Raw genomic sequence first — 20,459 nt, forward strand, 5'->3', positions numbered from 1 at the left:
AGATGCTCGAAGTATTTCACAAAATTCAATATTCATTTCTGATTTAAAAATCCTAGGAACGAAGATATGATAAAATAAGTGTATCTCTATCCAACAACCAGCCTCATGTTTAATTAAAATATACTAGAAACTCAAGGTGAGGGGGTAGAAATTTCCTGAGCACTCAAGGAACTCAAGTTCTCACTGGGGAGGCGGACTGCCCATGATGGTGGTTGAACGGGGAAGCAGAAGCAGACCCTGATGGATGTCAGAGGTGGCAGATGAAGAATTAATGATCAGCCAACTTAAACCACGAGCTCTCACCATGTTCCACTCCCTGGGTGTACTTACATATTGGTGAAGCAATGAGCATGGGTGGCTACCCAGGTTTCCCAGAGATGCCTGGTGGCAATCTGCACACTGACCTGCTATGACCAAGGGCTGACTGCGGCCTCCTGCCTCCCACAGTCTGGCTGGAAAGGGATCTGGAAGTGGGAGGGGAAGTGGCTCCACAGAGCCCACCTGGTAGGGGGCCAAGAAAGCACAACTTCGTTACCCATGGGTCCTCCTCACCGTCAAGTCCAGGTCTGAGCATCTCCCTTGTGCTGGAAACTCTAATAGACACCTGGGAATAATGAGAAATGCTTATTGTATTCTAGAGAGATTTATATATATATACATATAGAGAGAGAAAGAAATGGATGCTTCACCCAAGAGTAAAACACATCAAGCCCACCCTTGACTTCCCACTCTTTTTTGCCTCAATTATCTAGTCACCAAACACTTTAGATTCTATATTCACAAAATATCTTGCATCCATCTCCTACCTTTGGGCTTGGGTCTTCAACATTGCTCACCTGGACTACTCTCCCTGGGGTTCAGCTTTCCCCATCCTCCTCCCACTCCCAAATTAACCACCAAAGAGCGCTTGTTTTGATCATGTCACTCCCCTAGTCAAAACCATCCCAGGGTTCCTCACAGTGTTGGGAATAATGTTGACATCCTATTTATCTTTGTGGGCCCCAGTCAAACACCGGTGTCTTAATCATCTCAGAAGTTATTTCAGTATTTTCTTGTATTGTGTTTTTCTGTGCACATTTCCCCTTTTGTTGTCAATTTTATTAAAGTATACACACAGAAAAATACTCAAGCAATAAAATACTTTGAATGTTATTCCAAGAAGTACAACCAGAACCCAGATCAAGAAACAGACTAGCAGAATCTCAGAAGACACTTCAGGAGCCCAGTCCAGTCACTGTTCCTGCAAAGCATAACTGCTATCCTGACATCTAACACCATATATTAGTCTTGAAGGCTCTTAGTTTTACATAAATCTACTCTCTATCTGTACATATAAGCTTCATTATTAGGATATAAATCCCTCGAATATAGGTTAGTACCTATCCTGTTCCTCTTTGTATCCTACCTCCCCCACTCCCTGGTCTCTGGTACAGAGATTTGTCCAGAGAGGACACCAAATCAGTATCAAGCCAGTGTGATGGGTTGTCAACAACTGAGGAATATAGGTGAAGGATAAACAGGTGTTCATTGCATTATTCTTCCATCTGTTCTGTAGATTTGCAAAATTTCAAAATAAAAAGCGAAGGAAGGACAAAATTACTTACTGAATGATTTAAGGAATCCAGGTTAGGTGTGCTATTTAAAACAGGACACATGTAAATTCCTGTTCTTGTCCTTAAGTTTTTATGTGTATTTGTATAAGGGAAGAAGGCCCTAAAGTAGGTGTGAGTTCAGGGAGAGGGAATCAGGAAAATTCCTCTTGTTGAGCTTTTACACCAGGAGCTATTTCTGGATTATTTAGTTTTATTCATCAAATATTTATGTGGCATCGCCTGTGTTCTGGGCACTATGGTAGGTGCTGTGGGATAAAATGACCAATAAATCTAGCCAAGTGTTGTAATGAGACTCCTTGGCAGGTACTGAGAGAAATGGCTCTGCTGAATATATCGCCCCCTAGTGGCCAAGGACAGGAACCACCGCAGACACACTTGACAAAGTTTCTACCCAGGATATATATGCATCCTGAGGTCCAAGAAGCCACAACAAAAAGACTCAGACGGCTTCTATCCCTCCTCATTAAAAGGAATACTCCTCTTCTACACTATTACTTTGTGTTCTAAGTGTCAGATAATTTATAAAACTAAAAATTTTTTTAAATAATTAAAAATTAGGTGTTTGATCTTTCTCTTGACAAACGATCAAAATGGCAAACTCTGAAAGCTTCCTTGTCAGTGGATGTCACGGAGGAAACAAGGAAAAGAGAAAGCCCAGCGCTCCTCAATGCTCACCAATGTGAAGACACAGCGGTTCACTCACTTCTTTTCCAGTGGATGGCTCTTGTGAGACCACAATCTGGCACACTATTTAGCCATCCCTACTGAATGAATCACTCAAGATGGGAATTTTGATTCTGTGACTGAAAATATTTCGGGGTTGCTTTGAGCAAAAGGGACAGGGACCACATCCCTTCCAGCTCTATGTGATGGCTTTTGTGATGCGGCAACTTGGCCAGGTTACAGCCCCCGGTTATTCAATCAAACGTTAGTCTAGATGTTGCTATGAAGGGATTTTGCAGATGTAATGCAAGTCCCTCATCACTGACTTTAGGTAAGGAAGATCATTCTGGATCATCTGGGTGGGCCTGACGTCATTAGTTGGAAAGGCCTTGAAAGCAGTGTGGAAGCTTCCCCCAGAGAGAGAAGAAATTCTGCTTGTGGAGAATGGCTTCAGCCCATGCCTGTGGAATTCCAGGGTCCTGTGACCTTCCCTTTCTGCCTGCTTGCCTTATGGACTGACCTGCTTAGTCAGCTCCCACAGTCGTGTAAGCCAATTCCTGGTGTATTAGCTTGCTAGGCAGGCTGTAACAAAATATCACAAACAGGGTAGCTTAGAAGACAAAAATGTATTGTGTCACAGTTCTGGAGCCTCGAGGTCCAGGATCAAGGTGTTGGGCAGGTCGATCCCTCCTGAGGGTGGTGATGGAGAATCCACTCCATGCCTCTCCTCTAGCTTCTGGTGGTTTGCTGGCAATCTTTAGCATTCTTTGGTTCATACATGATGTATCTCTCCCATCTCTGCCTTCGTGTCCGTATGATGTTCTCCGTGTGTGCGTGTCTCTCTCCAAATTTCCCCTTTCATGAGGACACCAGTCATACTGGATCAGGGTCCACACTAATGACAGCATTTTAACTTGCTTGCCTTTGTAAACACCCTATCTCCAAAAAACGTCACAGAATGTGACCTTAGGTACTGGAGGTTAAAACGCCAATATATGTTTTTGGGGTTCTTGGTTGAACCGAGAGTAGTAAAATCTGTATACTTCTGGCAGTGACATTCTCCAAACAGCTTACCAGAAGCACTGGATTCTTCAGCTAGCACATCCCGAGTCTCCAGAAACACTGACTCATTCCCTAATCCGGAGATGGTAAAATCTGGGTATAAGCATAATACAACTGCTCAGTTCACACAAACAAGGCCAATGTTTGGGACTTATCAGAAAATTATTATTGTTAGAATTCTGGAACATCTCAGTCAGTTAGACTCTATGGGTATTTGAACTGGAAAGTGGAGTATTTTAACTATAACCTGGCTTTCCCACAAGCAGCTGTTTACCGCCCAATAAGAATGAACAACTTGAGAAGCCAATAACTGGCTTTGTAGGATTTGGACAGAGTGCTCATGGGGTGTGAGAGCTTGGAAGGAAGCTGTGCCTTCAAGTGTCTAGGGACTGGGGGTTGGTGAAGATATTTCACATTTCTGAGCCTCTCTTGTGTGTCACACACACACTTGCTTGTGGCCAGATACACATCATCTTATTTAAGCCTCACTACATCTTTACCAGGCATGTATTATTCTCCCGTTGTAAGACTGAGGAGGATGAATCCTAGATGACACTTAGATCACACTTCTAGTAAGGACAGGCCAAGATTCAGACATACAGCTGATCTTCATTCTTCACGGATTCTGTATTTTTGAATTCACCTACTCGCTAACATTTGTTAACTCAAAACCAATACTCATGGTGCTTTCACGGGCATTCATGGACATATGCAGAGCAGTGGAAAATTTGAGTCACTTGATCACATGTCCTGGCTGAGGTCTAGTGAGGCCACACTCTGCCTCTTGTTTCAGCTCTCATACTATAAACAAGCGTCCTTCCTGTGGTCTGTTAGCGCCACTTTTTGTTTTGCTTTTTACATTTTTGCGCTTTGTGTTGGTGATTTTGCTGTTCGCAATGGCCCTAAACATAGTGCTGAAGTGCCATCTAGTGTTCCTAAGGGCAAAAAGTCTGGGTTGTGCCTTACAGAGAAAATACACGTGATGGATAAGCTTTGTTCAGGCGTGAGTTATAGTGGTATTGACCATGAGTTCGGTGTTAATGAATCAGCAATGTATATTAAATAAGGTGACTTGAAACAGAAACCCACATAAAAGCAGAGGCTGAGAGGCCCCTAACTCTGAATTTCCCCAGGAGCAGTGGTTCAGGGTTCCCAGATTCAGTGAATCACGAGTTGATTATATCCGTGCTGGTCTCTAAATGCTGCCCTTTTTACCAGAGCAGGAGGATGAGACTTGAGACCTGAGGAGTTGGTGCCTCAATCTTCTTACCTGTTTTAGGAACGAAGGAGACTGTAGCCTGGAAGCCTCTGAAGGTCATGTTTTCATCGGACTGGAAGCTGACGGACATCACCCTGGAGATGCTCACCACAGGGGTGGGGACAACAAAGCCACACAGTCGAGCTGGTTCAAGCCCAGCCCCGGCATGACGTGGTCAAGGGCCCAGCAAACAGACGCGGCATTGGATAGAAGAAAACAATTGTCCTTCAGGTAACTGTTAAGAAATAAACCTTTCCAGTGTATGTCACAATTCATTTCCAAAATAGAAAGGCAGAGTGCTCCTTTGTACTGTGTATTTAACCCCACCAACATTTCAATTCTGTTTATCTCCCAAACACTCCCACTGGGAATGCCACTAAGGGAAGTTGTTCCAGCCACAGGGCTTATTTCAGTGTCACTTTCCCCTCTGACCCCTAGTTCATTGTGAGCCTTCCGCATTTTCTGATCAAATCGTTCTTCCTCGATTCTCCCTGAAGCTCTTCCCGCCCCTGATGGTGGAGAAGGAGGAGAGGTGGTGGGAGCATAGGACGTGATGGAGATGGTGCAGGGGAATGAAGGAACACTGAGCCACATTCCCTAAAAGGAGTCCCAAGAAGGACTGGGTCCAAATGCAAACCAGGGAAGCCGAGGCTCCCAGGGAACACAAACCTACTTCTTTCTTCCTTTCTACAGCCCTGTGCAGGCTCACATAGTCGGAAGTGCAATCTCCACTTTCTTCTACTTCCAGGTTCTGAAAGGAAAGCTGAGAAGACTCCATGTTACATCCAGAGTAAACAATATGAATGCATTACCTCATTTTGATCAAGGAGAGGAGTTTGGATTGTTCAACTTGCTCTACAGCATGACCTTAGATGAGAAATGTAACGGGGCATTCATGAGTGGGTTATATGACTTAGGAAATGATGCTAAACCACAGGCTCCCAAACCCTCTGAAACATCTAAGCACCCAATTACAGGCTGAATAGAAGGGTGGGGAAATGTGCAAATATTTGAGCTCCCCAGTTCCCTCCGTGGAGGAGCAAAGAAACAGCAAAGAACAACATTTGAGCAATCTGATAGCCCTAATTGAGAGGAGCAGTGGGAGACAGAAATGATGAGGTAGCAGCTTAGATATTTTATGCACAAATGACGCGGATTCAATGGAGCCCGAGCACTTGGCAAAAGACACAGGCCTGCGTGGCTAGGACAGAAGTGGAGGGAAAGGATGATTCATGGTGAACGAGACATGGGGAGAAGGAGACGTGTCAGAAACAGGATCCGTTCAAACATTTCTTAAACCCTTACTGGGATACTTTCTGGAAATAGACCCTTTTTGGTTACTCTGGCCATTGTGTCTTATGGAAAGGGTTTTAAGAAAAGAAGGAAAATTACATACATCTTTTTGTTTGTTTGTTTGTTGTTGTTTTTTTGTGGTATGCGGGCCTCTCACTGTTGTGGCCTCTCCCGTTGCGGAGCACAGGCTCCGGACGCGCAGGCTCAGCGGCCTTGGCTCACGGGCCCAGCCGCTCCGCGGCATGTGGGATCTTCCTGGACCGGGGCACGAACCCGTGTCCCCTGCATCGGCAGGCAGACTCTCAACCACTGCGTCACCAGGGAAGCCCCCATAAATCTTTTTTAAACCAGAAATTTCCATCACAGGGGATCTAGAATGCCTATAATAAATAACTTACAAGAAAACTTAAAATATTTCTAAAAGTCAGATATACCTGTTCCTTTAATATCAATAATATTTAGAATTTAAAATGTTTGAAGTTGGTAAATGTAACTTGTAGAGAAATAAAATTTATGAATAATAATAATAATTTTAAAAAGACCCTTTTCTCTTCGAGTCAAATGGTGTGCACATAGTTACGACTTGTCCTACCAACTTACAAATGACCGTCCCGGATGGGTCCTGCAGGATGGTGCTGTCACTGGCCGAGTGTGAGTGCATCTTTTCACGGATGCAGAGCACTCAGGGTATTTTATTGCATAGATGCTTTTGAATCACTTCTAGCTCTGATATGTTCGGATTTTCAACTAAATTTTGTCTTCTTCCTCCTTCCAGGCGTACGCTCATACTTAAGATTTTTCTCCTCTGTCAGTAACACAGTTTCCCTTAATCCTGCTTCATCCTGAACGGTCTGCCTTGACTCTGTTTGGGTTTCAGAAACTTTTAGAAAGACAACAGCTACACTTGTCTCACTTACTCCGTGTCTCCTTCTCCTGTGTGATCTTGTTTCTGCACCTAACATCTGATTTCACCTGACCTTTCAGATGACACCTCCCCCACCTCCTCTCTACTGTTCAATTGTCCATCCCAACTCTTCTACCTTTTTATTGGGGGATGAGGTGGGGACTGTATAACGGGTGCTTAGTCCTCCCTCTCTTTATTTTTTAAAAAAGTTTTGTCTTTTTACTTTGTTAACATTTAAAAGCACATTTGAATAGAACAAAAGGTTTCAGAGCTGTACAATGGTTTCTCTGCAGAAGGAAGAGAGAAAGAAGGAAGGAGATCAAGATCTATCAAGAAAGAGAGAGAGAATGGAAGGAATGGAGGGAGGGAGGGAGGTGCTCCTCTTTCTCTTTAAACTCTAACTTGCTGTGGGAAATCCAACCTATTGGCCATACCTTTTTGTTTGTTTGTTTGTTTTGTTTTGTGTTTTGAATTAAAGGCTTCATTCTCTGGACTGTCATTAACACTGCACCAATTTGGTTCTATTCCTGGGTCTCAGATCTCTTTTGGACTCTTAAATATACAAGAACTTTGAGGTCTTGTTCACCCTTACTCCTTACCCGATATTTTATAGTTTACTTTGTCTCCATATACTCTCTTGCTTTCAATTATTATTTTAAGAGAAAGACTTCTAAATAATGCCTAATTCCAACCTCACCCTGACTGCAGTGTCATCTACCTGAAGGCATTTCTGCAGATGGCCCACTAGTGTTAACTGAACAAACACACAAATGGTCACAAACACCACGAATCAAAGGCTGAATACACTCTGTATCCTGACATTCAAAGCCCTCCATACTTCCATCTCAGCCTCGCCTTCCACCACTCCTCCTGCTACACCTTATGCCAGTCCCTGAAACTGTTCTGCACTGCACTTTTGTTATCCACTCTCCACAAACTGTTTTGTTAGCAGTTTAATTAATAAGGAAGAAATGCTTGTTTCTAGAAAGGACTAGACACTGATGAAACAAGTTACCTGGTACAAAGATTAAGGCCACATTTCAACAAAATGTAAAGCACACAGTTGCCACCTAGCGGTAAGTGTGGGTAGTTACAGTAGAGAATAGGCTAGTCTGTTAGTCAACCAGTGTCAATAATATTTATCAAGAAACTTGTGTGCCAGGTGCTAGGTTCTAGGTACTAGGGATAGAGCAGCAGATACATCAGATAAAACGTCTGTCCTCATGGTGTTTATGTGAGCGATTCTCTGGAGATCCTCAGCAAAGTAAGGGTAACCAGGGTCGGTACCTTAACGAGGTGATGTTTGGGGGCTTGAAAAACCCAGTTGCAGCTGGCCATGTTGCTGTAGTCTTCAGGATAGTGAAGACTCTGTATGAGGCCTTCTTCAAAAAGGATAGTTAAGGAGCTGCAGCCTGACTCTGCAACACAAGGGAGAACGTCCAAACAATGGCATCACCGCGCACAGAGGGATCGTCTTTGTTTTCCCCCTTGTGTCTCCCACAAGTGATGTCTGAACTGACTCTTAAGGCAGAGCCATCAAGAAGGGGGAGAGGTCTGCGCTCTGGTTCTCGAGAACTCATCAGGTCCTCTCAGCTCACTTGGGTAGGCAACAAACACGCTTTAGCAGGACTGCAGAAGGAGCCCCTGCACCCTGCATCTCACTTGCCTTGAGCTCCTCTCTGCTATGGAGCTCAGTGGGCCTTGGGTGGGGGGCTCCCTACCCCTCATCTCATTCCTATGGGTCCTCAATTTCTGCAAAAGGAATGCATAGTGTGTGATAAAAGCAAACGGTTTTACCAGGAAGGTAGTTTGGTTTAAGAGCTTTATACGTGAGATTAAACTCAACAGCATAATCTGTGGCATCAGAGATGAACCTCAGCCTTATAGCATTGGAGCCAACAAGAACCGATGAAGCCAGGCTGTTTCCACAGAACTTCCCTGCAACATAAGAATGAAGAGTTTTGGTTCAGAGCCTAGAAAACAGCACCCATGAAAAGACTTATGGGGAACTGAACTTTCGTGATAGTGCAGGCTTGTCTAAGTCAGGGTTTCTCAACCTCAGCACTACGGACATTTTGAACTGGAACGTTCTTGGTGTTCAGGCTGTCCTGCACATTGTAGGATGTTTTGCAGCAATCCTGGCCTCTACCCACTGGATGCCAGTAACATTCCCTCTCGTTGTGATAACCAAAAATGCTTCTAAGACATTGCTAAGTGTCTCCTGGGGGAGGGAGGGGGTGGGCAAAATCACCTGCAGTTTAGAACCACAGAAACACTCCTCCATTTCTGTTTCTTGTATAAGTAACCTTTATCTCCTCCTTGTGGCTATCTGTTGGTACCTTCCTTCTGAACTGGACGAGGCAGGTAAAGGTCATTTTCATGCTTAGGAGAGCAGCATTCTGCCAGGGAGGCCCCAAGAGGCACTGCTATGTGTCTACATTTTACTCCTGATGGGCTCCAGGTCTGGCAAATGAGTCTAGGAAGCCTGTTTCCATGGGCAGCAGATGCTGTAAGTGAATTGTACTGTGGCCCTTACAGCCCTCACACAGGCTCAGATTTTGTTCCTTTCCACTGTCAATTCTAAGTCTCAAAATTGGAGACAGGAAGTGTGGTACTTATAGATGCCTCAGGGCCAGACATATTGTAACCAGGCCCCATTAAGTCCTCCTAGCACTAGTGTCCATTTGACAATGTGAAAATCCACTCACCAATAAGTGTGTCTTCTAAAGAATATATTGACAGGTAATTGTGGTGACAAGACTCTGCATCGAAGTGGGAAAAATTGAGGAGCACGTGCATTCCCTCTGGTACAAACAGGGTCCAGACACACAGTCTGAAGGTAGATACATTGAGAGGGTATTATTTCTAGATGGAAAGCGACTGTCACAGTCCAATGAGTGGGGCAGAGTCAAACTGGAGGTGGGAGTCGAGGGCAGGGGAGGCAGCGGGGGCTACTCACTGCTTGCTCTCATAATACAGGAAGGGGCTTTCTGGGAAGTGCAGCTCCCCTTCTGATGCTCTGATCACACGGTCCTGCTCACTGCATGCGGCTGGGAGGGAAAGCCACGCTAATCAGCGCTAACCGTGATGGCTATAGCCACAAGAGCCCTTTCCCTCCAGAACCGGTACAGACACTGCGGCCTCCTGGTTCTTCTTTACACACGCTTCCTTTCGTGGAGACATGAAATCTTTTGCTATCTTGGCTTCGATGATGCCTTATTTTTCGTTTCTTGTAGATCCTGCCTAACCTTGAGATTCTAAGATTTCTTCTTCTTTACTCTTCTTTCTTTGACCCCATAATTCCACTCTATAGATGCAGGTATTCCCTATTTTCTATTCTTAGTTTTCATTTCTCTCTACACGAGCCCTCTGATCCACTTCATTCACACCATCAGTTTCAACTGTTATCTCTACCTGAACTTGATTTTTCAACCATCTCCTAGGTATCTCCCCTGAAACTTAACATGCTACAAAGGGACTTCCTCTCAGTCTGCAAAACTGCTTCCACTTCTGATTTGATTAGCTTATGTGCCCTTTTCTTAGCTTTCCATGCTCAGAACTTTGGTGTCATCCTTCATTCCTTCCCTCCCTCACCACTCGTAACCTTAGTGACTATCCTGGCCTAATTCATCCTGTTTCTATGCCTCCTTTTCATTCTCTGGCCATTGCCCTCGTTCAAGCATTATATTCTTGTCTCTTGAACTAATGCATAATCTCATAAGTCCACCTTGAATTATCGGTATTTTCCTCTCCAATTTATCCCCTATGTGCCGTTCTCATAGCACTAAAGTATAGCTCTAATCCGTTTATCTAATTAGCTTCCTATTACTCAATAAAGTCAAAATTTTCTTGAGTGGTGTTCAAAGTTTCCATATTTTGTTCTCAGGTTACCCGTTTAATCTTCTCCCTCATAAAAACTCATCACATAGCCTACACTTCAACTGATTGACTTACTGGGTCTCTATTACATCCTAAATTTTCATATCTCCATATTTTAGTATCCATCTTCTGATAAGGATGACTCCTTGAGCTGGAGTATTTTTCCTTACCTATATCCCATTTCCACCTGACAAAATCCTACTCATCCTTTTTTCTTTAATGTTAAGCTTAAAAGATGTCTGTGCTCCAAAGCCTCCGTTGTCTTTTTTTTTTCCCCCAGCTAGAAGCAGCCACTCACTCCTCTGAGCTCTCAGGGTACTCTTTTTCCACTTTGCTCTTTGGAGATAGCTCCACAGACTCACAGAACCACTGAAGATTTGAGCTAAAGATGCCTTTGAGACCACCTGGCCCAAACTCTTTCCTTTTTGGATGAGGAAACTCAGGTTCAGAGGTAGGAAGGAGCCTGCCCAAAGTCACAGAGTGAATTCATTTCAGACCTGCAATGTAACCCTGGGGGCGAGTCCCCTATTCTTTCAGGACAAGGTGTGTAGCTTCCGGACCACATCTGCCATGTCCCACCTCCTCCCTTGTGTCTTGGATCCAAATCTGGGATTTGCCAACTGTTTTCTGAATTGAACTGGAGCTCTGGATTGACAAGTGAACTCAGAGGGAATGAGGCGCTCCTGGTGGCTGGGGATGAATGGCTGTGGGTGCTCCTAGTGATGGTTTTATACCTAGTGATTATGGAGAGCTCTTGCAGAGGAAGACTTTTGATTATAAAGGAACCGATATTCAGAAATCCTAGAGATTAATTCATGCTCCTGGAAGAACAGGCTACAGGAAATACCCACCTCTGGAGTGCTTTCTCAGCTTCCCTGGGAAAGAAAAAGAAAGATGCAATTCGAGGTTGTGATATCCTGAACAATATTTCAAGAAGTTAGCATCTCCCTGGCTCAAAAGTGCAGAGGTTGTTAAGTCAATTTGCAACTAATGAAAATATAATCTGTGGAAAGAACAGAAGGGATAAATTGACAAAGCAGCAAAGTGGCCTTTGTGCTTTAAGAAGATGATTTCACTCTTTATTAAGTGGGCTGCTTAGCTTGGGGATTACACAAAGCAAGAAGAGGTCATCTGGTCTACCCCTCTAATTTTTCATGAAAAGGGAGGCTAGAGATGGAAATAACACACCCACAACTGCTGGACAGCTACAAGTTGAACGGAGGACTCCGAAACCTGCTAGTGTACCATATACTTGAACACAAACCCAGGTTCTTCCTGAACTAATTTGAATTAACCCCTTTGGGAAAGAATAGAAGTCCTATTTTAGGCTGGAAGCCACCAGTTAAGAAAACAATTAAGTTGGATTTGGAGGCAAAAATGAAGTTTCAATTAACTCACTGGTGAATCTGGTAGAAGGACGTTTATAGACCCTGGCCTTTTCAGACTTATGGTACCTGGCTCTATGCCAGGCCTTCTCAACCACAACATTACTAACATATGGGACTAAATCATTCTTTGCTGTGGGAGGGGGGGCTGTCCCGTGCACTGCAGGACGCTTAGCAGGATCCATAGCCCCCACCCCCTAGATGCCAGTGGCACCCCTGTCCCCTGTTGTGACAACCAAAAATGTCTCCAGACATTGTCCCGTGGGGGGCAAAATTTCCCCTCATTGATAACCACTGATCCATGCTATATAGCTTGCTGAATCTTGCTAGCAGAGTTGAGAAGCAGTGAGACAGTTTCAATTAAAGGCAAACTTGACAAAGTCTAGGATGGATGTATTCACGTTTCATTGAATATTTGTACACTGTACCACACATCATAGTTTACCCTTGTTTGAGACTCAGTAAATACCACAGTCCTTATGCGAGACACTAAGAACAGAAGCAGAGGTTGTCTGCTCAGTGGTCCTGACTTGTGTAGACTCTGCTATGCTCTCTCTTTCCCTAGCTTCTTGACCTTATGTTCTGGCTTGATTACCAATTTGGATGTGTTTGTGGATCCAGGGAAGCACTTTAGTAAGATCTGTGAAGACCCCAGGGGATCCTTGATCAGCTTTCTGCAGATTATTTCTCCAACCTCGACCACAGCCCAAACCCCAGGAAGTCACACCAGCCAGAGTCCACGTCCCTTTCTTATTCCGGCACATGAGGGAGCCTCCTGAGTCTCCCTGTAGGGAGAAAAGATCGCTGTTACTGTCATTGTCAGTGTCTGTGCCCCACAAAGGCGCTAGATGAGGATTAATGAATCTCTTCACTTCTAATACTTTGGACTCAGGGGCCTGGGAGAATAGGCCAGCACAATTCACAGTCAATCCTCAAATACCATTGGAGCCTACCAAGTCCACCTCCTTCTTCCCCATCCTAAGCTTTCGTCAGATATCAGATTGTTTCCTTCTCCTGTCTCATCCTACAGACTCAGAAAAGTCTTGTCCAGTAGTCAAATCAACCTCAAGTTTGGTCAGCAGGAAGGATGCAGGGAAAGAGAAAGCTCCCATTATACACAAACTGGAAATCTCTAAGTAGGAAAGCATCACCTGTCCTTCAGGGCCGGAGTACCCGAGTTCATTGTTGGCATCATCTCCATTATTTGGTCTTTTGGAAAGAGCAGAAGATCTCCTCTGAAAGCACAGTCTCTGCTAAAAACACGTTGTTTAAACTGTCCTCTATTTTGACTTGACCTCCCTTTTCAGTCCTGATCCTTCTTTCCCGAGTCCAGGCTTGCCTACAGCCTTCTTTCAGCCCCTCATCTGATGACAAAGCTGAGGGAAGCCCTGCCTGGGACCTGTCAGCCCAACCGTTCCTGCCTACCTGACATGCATCTCTTCCTCCATCTGGGAAGCCTGCGCAGAGAAAGGTCCGCCCACTAATGGGTTTCTGTAAGGTCAATAGAGCTGTAATACACTCATCCTGGGTCAAAATGGGCAGGTTCACTTCCTGCAAGACTTGTGGGACGACGCCACCTAGAAAACACAGAAATGAGAACCCCAGCAAGGCACTCTTTCACCTTTTCTGCATTGAAGATGCCCCATTCAGGCCTGCGTCTTTTGGAAAGATTTGAATTTCGAAGCACAATGTGATAGTCTCTATTTTTAAAATGTCTACACAACTGTCTTTTTAAAATAGATTAAAAATTCTCTTTTCTGATTACCAACCAGAAACTTCTGATACGAGCGTAGGAGTTCTTACCTTCATTCAAGCGGCCCCAGCCTGTGGTTGTACAAATAAATCCAGGCTCAAATTGTTCCCCTGGCTCTGGAAGACACATGGGTCCCACAGACTGGTCTGCAGAAAAGAGCAAGGCAGGGCTTGTTTCATTCACGGAGGAGAGGATACCATAAGCCACTCACCAACTGGCATCTGGGTGGTTCCCAAAGAACTCGTGATATCTCTGTCTGGCACCTCCAGGGGTTACTTGTGAAACAAAGTGACTGACTCCACATGATCCTATGTCTAAAGCCACAAGCCAAGAGGATTTCAGGTAGGGGAGCCTCCAGCTCAAATTCCTATCTCAAAGTACATGATTCAGAATTCTTGGGCATATGCTACATAACTTATACTGTAGGGAATGTGCTATGGAACAGAAGTTCTGGAGCACATGGGGTAGACAATTCAGAGTGAGCTTCAAATGTTTACCAAAATGGAAAGCTCCAGCCATCTTCAAAAGAGCAATATCATAATCCATTGGTTTCTTGGTAGAGAAATCTGGGTGTATGATGATGGTTTCAACGGTGAGGGTTTGCTCTCCTGGCTCTATATAGCTCAAGTCATATTCTCCAGCAGTAACGTTGAAAGTTGATGCAATATTTCTATGAGGAAGAAAGAGTAAAATGGATGGATTTCATTGAACCTCTGAGTACAGTTGCAGTGGTTGACAAAATGACTTCTTCAAAATGACATGGATAGGGGCTTCCCTGGTGGCGCAGTGGTTGAGAGTCCGCCTGCCGATGCAGGGGACACGGGTTTGTGCCCCGGTCCGGGAAGATCCCACATGCCGCGGAGCGGCTGGGCCCGTGAGCCATGGCCGCTGGGCCTGCACGTCCGGAGCCTGTGCTCCGCAACGGTAGAGGCCACAACAGTAAGAGGCCTGCGTACCGCAAAAAAAAAAAAAAAAAGACATGGATAGATAATGTAGGTGTGAAGCTGATGAACAGAGAAAGTGAGAATGATTCCAAATGTAGAGGTTCCCAATGTGAGTGAGGGACTAGTAAAAAGTGGCCTCATATGGAGCCAATAATATGATAAATTGAATACCTTGCAGTGTTATTTGTTTAATGCCTAAGGGTGTATATACAGTATAATTCAGTGGTCTAAAGCTATATTCAGCTACCCCAGATGGCTGGCCTGGCCTCAATATCGGTGAGATCCTTTGGGAGTTTCTGGTGATTCCCATGAAGTATGCTGCTTTAACGTCAGAGATCTGATGCATAATGCATACCATGAAAGACGTAGTAGCACCGTAACTCTGATGTTCCAGAGGGTATGCACACTCAGGGCTTTGGGACTGATTAGAGCAATGGGAAGTGGGGATCTTCCCCTACTTCCTTTATGTTTGTAATTTAGAGATCTAGCATGACACGGGAAACATCATTCTATTCCTCTTCTACCCGCAGCAAAGTTATCTGAAAGGAACTTGATAGGATGCATTGAGGTGGATTAAGAGCTTTGCGCTTGCCATCTCTGGGGATCTAGAAGAGATGATTTTATACAAAATTGGAAAAGACATCATTTTCTCTTGGTATATTTCCCTGGCTCTTGGCTATATTAAATACCAAACCTAATACATAGCAACTCTCTAGCCTAACCACCTGCCACATTGCAGTGAAATTATCAGTTGACTCTTTTTTAGACTATCAACTCTCGGGGGGCAGGAATCATATCTTAGTCATCTTTGCATCTTTGATACCCACTAGTGTCCAGCACTGAGTAAACATCCAGGAGATGTTTGTGGAGAAAGAGGGCAAATGGGGGATATATAATCTTCATTGCAGCTTTATGAATCTCAAGAGCACTGGCAACAGTAGAACATTTGGAGCATACAAGAAAATGGATAAGAGACGGAAATTGTTAGAGTGAAGTTCAGAGAGGCAGGGTCAACAGGAAAGAAGACACAGGAGCCTTCTTCGTGTTTTACTGTCCTCCCTTTGTTTTCTTTTATCCATTTATTAAGATGCATAATGAACTGGATGCTTTTTTTTTTTCACTGAAATTTAAGAAAACTAGGAGAGAACTTTCAGAACTCTATCTTTGGGATGCTTTTTTTCTCACTTGGATATTAGTCTTTATTAACTTCTAGCCCATTTTAAATAAGGAATGAATGTTTTCTACCAAGTTGTGTACCCTCGGACAATGACCTTGAGCCCTATCTGTATTATGCAATTAACATGTTCTCCCCTAAGGCATACATCACACCATTCCATATTTTAATAGAGTTATTGCTGCTGATTCCCAGGGAGAAGAAGGGTAATCTGACCTTCATCAATGGGCTGGGCTTTCCATACCTGTTTGCAACACAGTGAGCAGCCGTGATCACCCACTCTGCAGAGATGATGGTCCCACCACAGACATGCTTCTGCCTTTGTTTCAAAGACACCTGAATTGCAAAGACCTTAAATAGGAGTAAGTTAATGCCCTGGGATCCCCCCAAACCTGGAGATTGAGCATATTCTGAAAAAGAGACCCAGATATCTTACTCATAAATACCAGAAATCATGGACTGTGAAGTGGTAAACCAATCACACTATAGCTCAGAAAGAAGAGCAATGCTGGAACCAGAATATTCCTACTGCTGGCCCACAGGAGAGGTAGTTAACTTGAGATGATTGGCTATAAGGTTTTAGGAAGTTGGTAATAAAAATTGTGGGTATTTATTTATTTACATGATAATGTTTACCATCTGTTACTCTAACAATATGAATCATATCTGTGAATGAAGAGAAAGAAAAAGAAGCATAAGATACAGAACAGACCAGATGGAGAAGTTTGGGATAAAGACAAGGTGAGGGCTAAGGAAGTCTTCCAAAGTCTGTTCCAATTCCTCTGAGCCTCTTAGAGAAAGAGTCTGGATTTACAGCTGTCTTGTAGTTTTTAACTATGTGACCTCTACAACTGCTTCAAGCTTATTTTTAATCTGTCTCTACGACAGATTTTCTATCTTTGGCTTGTCCTGTTCATGATGTTTGGCTTGACTCCAACACGACTTATAGGGTACAAGCAAATACTTTTAATTCCACTGTTTAAATTAGAAAAGAAGCAATTTATTAGAACTGTCTCCTTTTTGAACAAAAATTATTCAATGAGCAATTGAAAACAAAATTAATACAGAGAAAAGGCTAAGAACAGAATAAAGCACAAGTAAGTAAAAGTCAATGAGTCATCCCTGACTATGATTTGAATATGGACTTCTGAATTGACTGGCCAACCAACTGACCAACTAAGAATTTGATCAATCAAGTCTTCAAACCAGGTAATTAATTCATCAGTTAATCAAATGACTATGATTCAGCCATTCCATCATCTCACTGAACACAGACTCAGTCAACCAATCGTTACCAAATATCCACTGATCTAAAAGTTAATATGGGGCCTCCCTGGTGGCACAGTGGTTGAGAGTCCGCCTGCCGATGCAGGGGACACGGGTTCGTGCCCCGGTCTGGGAGGATCCCACATGCCATGGAGCGGCTGGGCCCGTGAGCCATGGCCGCTGAGCCTGCATGTCCGGAGCCTGTGCTCCGCAACGGGAGAGGCCACAGCAATGAGAGGCCCGCGTACCGCAAAAAAAAAAAAAAAAAAAGTTAATATGACTCACTGACTCAAGAGAAGTAAAAATAAAGAGCTATTGTTCTACCTACAAAATGAAGAGGCAAGAATACAGCATGGCTCCCAGGGTAAAGAAAATTGGGAGACTTTCAAAGACAATAAATGCCATAGGCTAAGGCAGAGGCACAAAGGCATTCTATGGCATAGGAGGAACAGGAAACTAGATTGAGACAGAATTCTTAGGACACTAACTACTACGGAGGCAGTACTCTTGATTATTCCCTGAAGGGTTCTATGGTATAGGTATGAATCTTACATCCCAAACATAAAAGTAGACCTATGGCTACACCTTCCCTCATCATCTTTAACTATAACAAGATAAGTATGTTTTAAATATATTTATTGAATCAGAAAATTATTTTTTAAATTATAAATTTGAAGTGGGGTTTTTGCATTAGGGACTGAAAGTTTGGGATGGCATTTCCAAATTTTGGAGCAAGCCAATAGCGCTTGTAACTATTCTGAACACACCTTTTCTAGAAGTCAAATGATGGACATCAGGAGCGTCTTGGATCCTTGTACTAACTCATGAGATCTCTGGTGATGAACTAAGCCAGAAGAGAGCATACTGAAGCAGCATGGGTTCTGAGAGATCCAATCCTGAGACAGCTCACAATCCAACCACAGGAGAAGGTTCCCTGAGACTCACCTGCCAAGGGTAGGAACCCTTTTCCACTTGTCTTCCCCCAACAATGCGACTGAAAATGTTAAGGTCATTCAAAGGCCGTGACTTAACCAGACTCTGCCCACAAGTGGCAGCTGGGGGAAAAAAGACAATAATTTAGTGATTAGATATCTCTTAGGACGGAGGGGTACAGGAAAGTCTTCTGAGCAAGAAATACTGTAAGACATGGAGCATGTTGCAGTACTATAAAATGGCTTTAAGTTACTTGTGGAATTTGCTGTGATTTGCGGTACAAGGGTTGTTCCACTTTTTCACATAGGACGTGCATATCATGAAGAGATCTACTTTTCTGACATGAAGATCTAGGGCCTCAGAGGTAGATCTCCACTGGGTTAGTGCAAATACAGTCCCCTTTTGATACTGAGCCATCTGACCCCTTAGAGGCTCCTCACAGCACTCTGTGCTTCTGTGACATTTATCACATGCTGTTATGGTTATCTTTCAACCCCACCAGACTGTGAGCTCCTCAGAAATAGGAACTTAATCTTGAAATATCTGTATCTACAGTATCTAGTGCAGTTCCCAATTCATAGAAGTTGCTCAATTAATTGGTTGAATGGGTAATACTATAGCCTGCCTTAGACTGTAATTTTGTTTGCATCTTTTCCTCTGCTTGACCAAAGAGACTAAGTCTGAGATCTTTGACTGTGTGCCAGGCACCACTGACCATGATCAGTGGATTTAATTTGCTGTAAGAGTGGAAAGTATCACGTTGTTCAATGATAGTGGAGTAGAGGGAAGACAGTGTCCTGATTCACACACCGGAATGGTGTTAGGGTAGAAGGGTTGCTAGGTAATGGGAGAAAGAACTCTTTCCTTTCTGTGGAAAAGATCTTATCCTTGAAAAAGTTGCATTTACTTACTTATTCTCAATATTTGTTCTGCTTTTTTTTGTTTTGTTTTGTTTTGTTTGTTTTTGACTCTTCAGCTAAGAGATGGGCTAGATTAAGATGCTGAAGACTGCCTGGTAATTTAAGGATGGTCCATGTTCTGTCCCTACTGCAGGTCCTTCTTTTCTGCATGTTCTCTAGGAGGGCCTAGCATGCCCTGTCTCATAATCACCCCACTTCTTTACATAGTTGAATTCTCTAATCCCTATTCTTCAGCTTGGAGATCACTTCAACTGAGAACTCTTCCTTGATTTCCTCAAACTGTGTTAAGTGTTTCTCCCCTGTAGTTCCTCTCCCCTCTTATAGTTTCTGCCATGCAGTATTATGATAGTGAATTGTTTGTCTCCTTCATTGTACTATGAAGTACTTAAGGAAAAAAAAAAAACCCTATGTTTTATTCACCTCTGTATTTCCAAGGTTTAGCACATTCCTAGCATACAGTAGACACTTATAAAAGTTGGAAGGAAGAACAAATGATTTTTCTGGAAAATATATCCTTGAAAGCATAGCTATTTAGATTAATATGTTAAAATATACAAAACTCTTTCAAATAACTTCTCATTTAAGCCCCATTCTCTGCCTGTGAATCAAGCACTATGACCCCCACATTACTGATGGGAAAATGAAGAATCAAAGAGATACACAGCTAATTAATGACAAAGCATGGATGTAACACTGTCTTTTGATTCTGAACCCAATACAGGTATAATATTGAATCAAAGCTTATTTTCTAGCTGTTTCTGTTGACTGAATCATAAATACCTTAGACACAAAATTTAGTATTTCCTGAACTAATTGAAGCAAAGATAGAAAACATGATAATTCTTGAGGCTGGTACAAATCTGACTGTGAAGAAGCCTGTCAAGAACTGTTCTCAGATTATGTCACTTGAGGAAAAAAAGACCATTTATATATATATAAATAATAGACTACAGGAAACATGCTTCATATTTCCCAGCAATATAATTTTTTAAAAGATTACAAATGCTTCCAAATTTATGATTTCCAGAATTTGCTACATGAAAGGAGATGGGATTGTGGAATGTGTCCAAATAAGTGAACAATTCCAGTTTTCTCCAGATCAGTGCAACTTGTCCAAGTTGTATTCCATTAATGTTCTATTCAGTTTAATATGATGATTGCAGGAGAGCAATCCAAATTAATTACATGAAAACTAATTAGATCTCCAAAATATATTTGTCTCTCCTGTTCTCCCAAAGGAATATGGAGTGGAACTGTGAGAGCCACTGCCAGCAAAGTTTATTTCTTCAGATAAAGGTAGTTACAGAGATCATTTGGAACTTACCTTTGGGGAGAGAGAGAGTTGCAGATTTACTCTGTTCCAAACAGATCATTCCAAGCAGTAAAATGAGCTTATTCTTGCTCATATGCAT

General features: G+C 43.1%; 1 protein-coding gene across 1 annotated transcript; it reads right to left on the bottom strand.

The window, feature by feature from the left end:
* Nucleotides 1–4,549: 4,549 nt before the first annotated feature.
* On the bottom strand, nucleotides 4,550–20,459 carry OVCH2 (ovochymase 2). Its single transcript, XM_032641165.1, has 14 exons — nucleotides 20,372–20,459; nucleotides 18,140–18,249; nucleotides 16,173–16,264; nucleotides 14,308–14,480; nucleotides 13,861–13,956; nucleotides 13,483–13,634; nucleotides 12,653–12,842; nucleotides 11,524–11,547; nucleotides 9,753–9,843; nucleotides 9,502–9,626; nucleotides 8,591–8,731; nucleotides 8,081–8,211; nucleotides 5,266–5,359; nucleotides 4,550–4,740 (listed from the first exon to the last, which is right to left on the bottom strand). The coding sequence occupies exons 1-14, from the start codon at nucleotides 20,457–20,459 to the stop codon at nucleotides 4,550–4,552; spliced, it is 1,698 nt and encodes a 565-aa protein (XP_032497056.1).

The sequence above is a fragment of the Phocoena sinus genome, chromosome 8 (assembly GCF_008692025.1).
Source record: "Phocoena sinus isolate mPhoSin1 chromosome 8, mPhoSin1.pri, whole genome shotgun sequence".
Lineage (NCBI taxonomy): Eukaryota > Metazoa > Chordata > Mammalia > Artiodactyla > Phocoenidae > Phocoena > Phocoena sinus.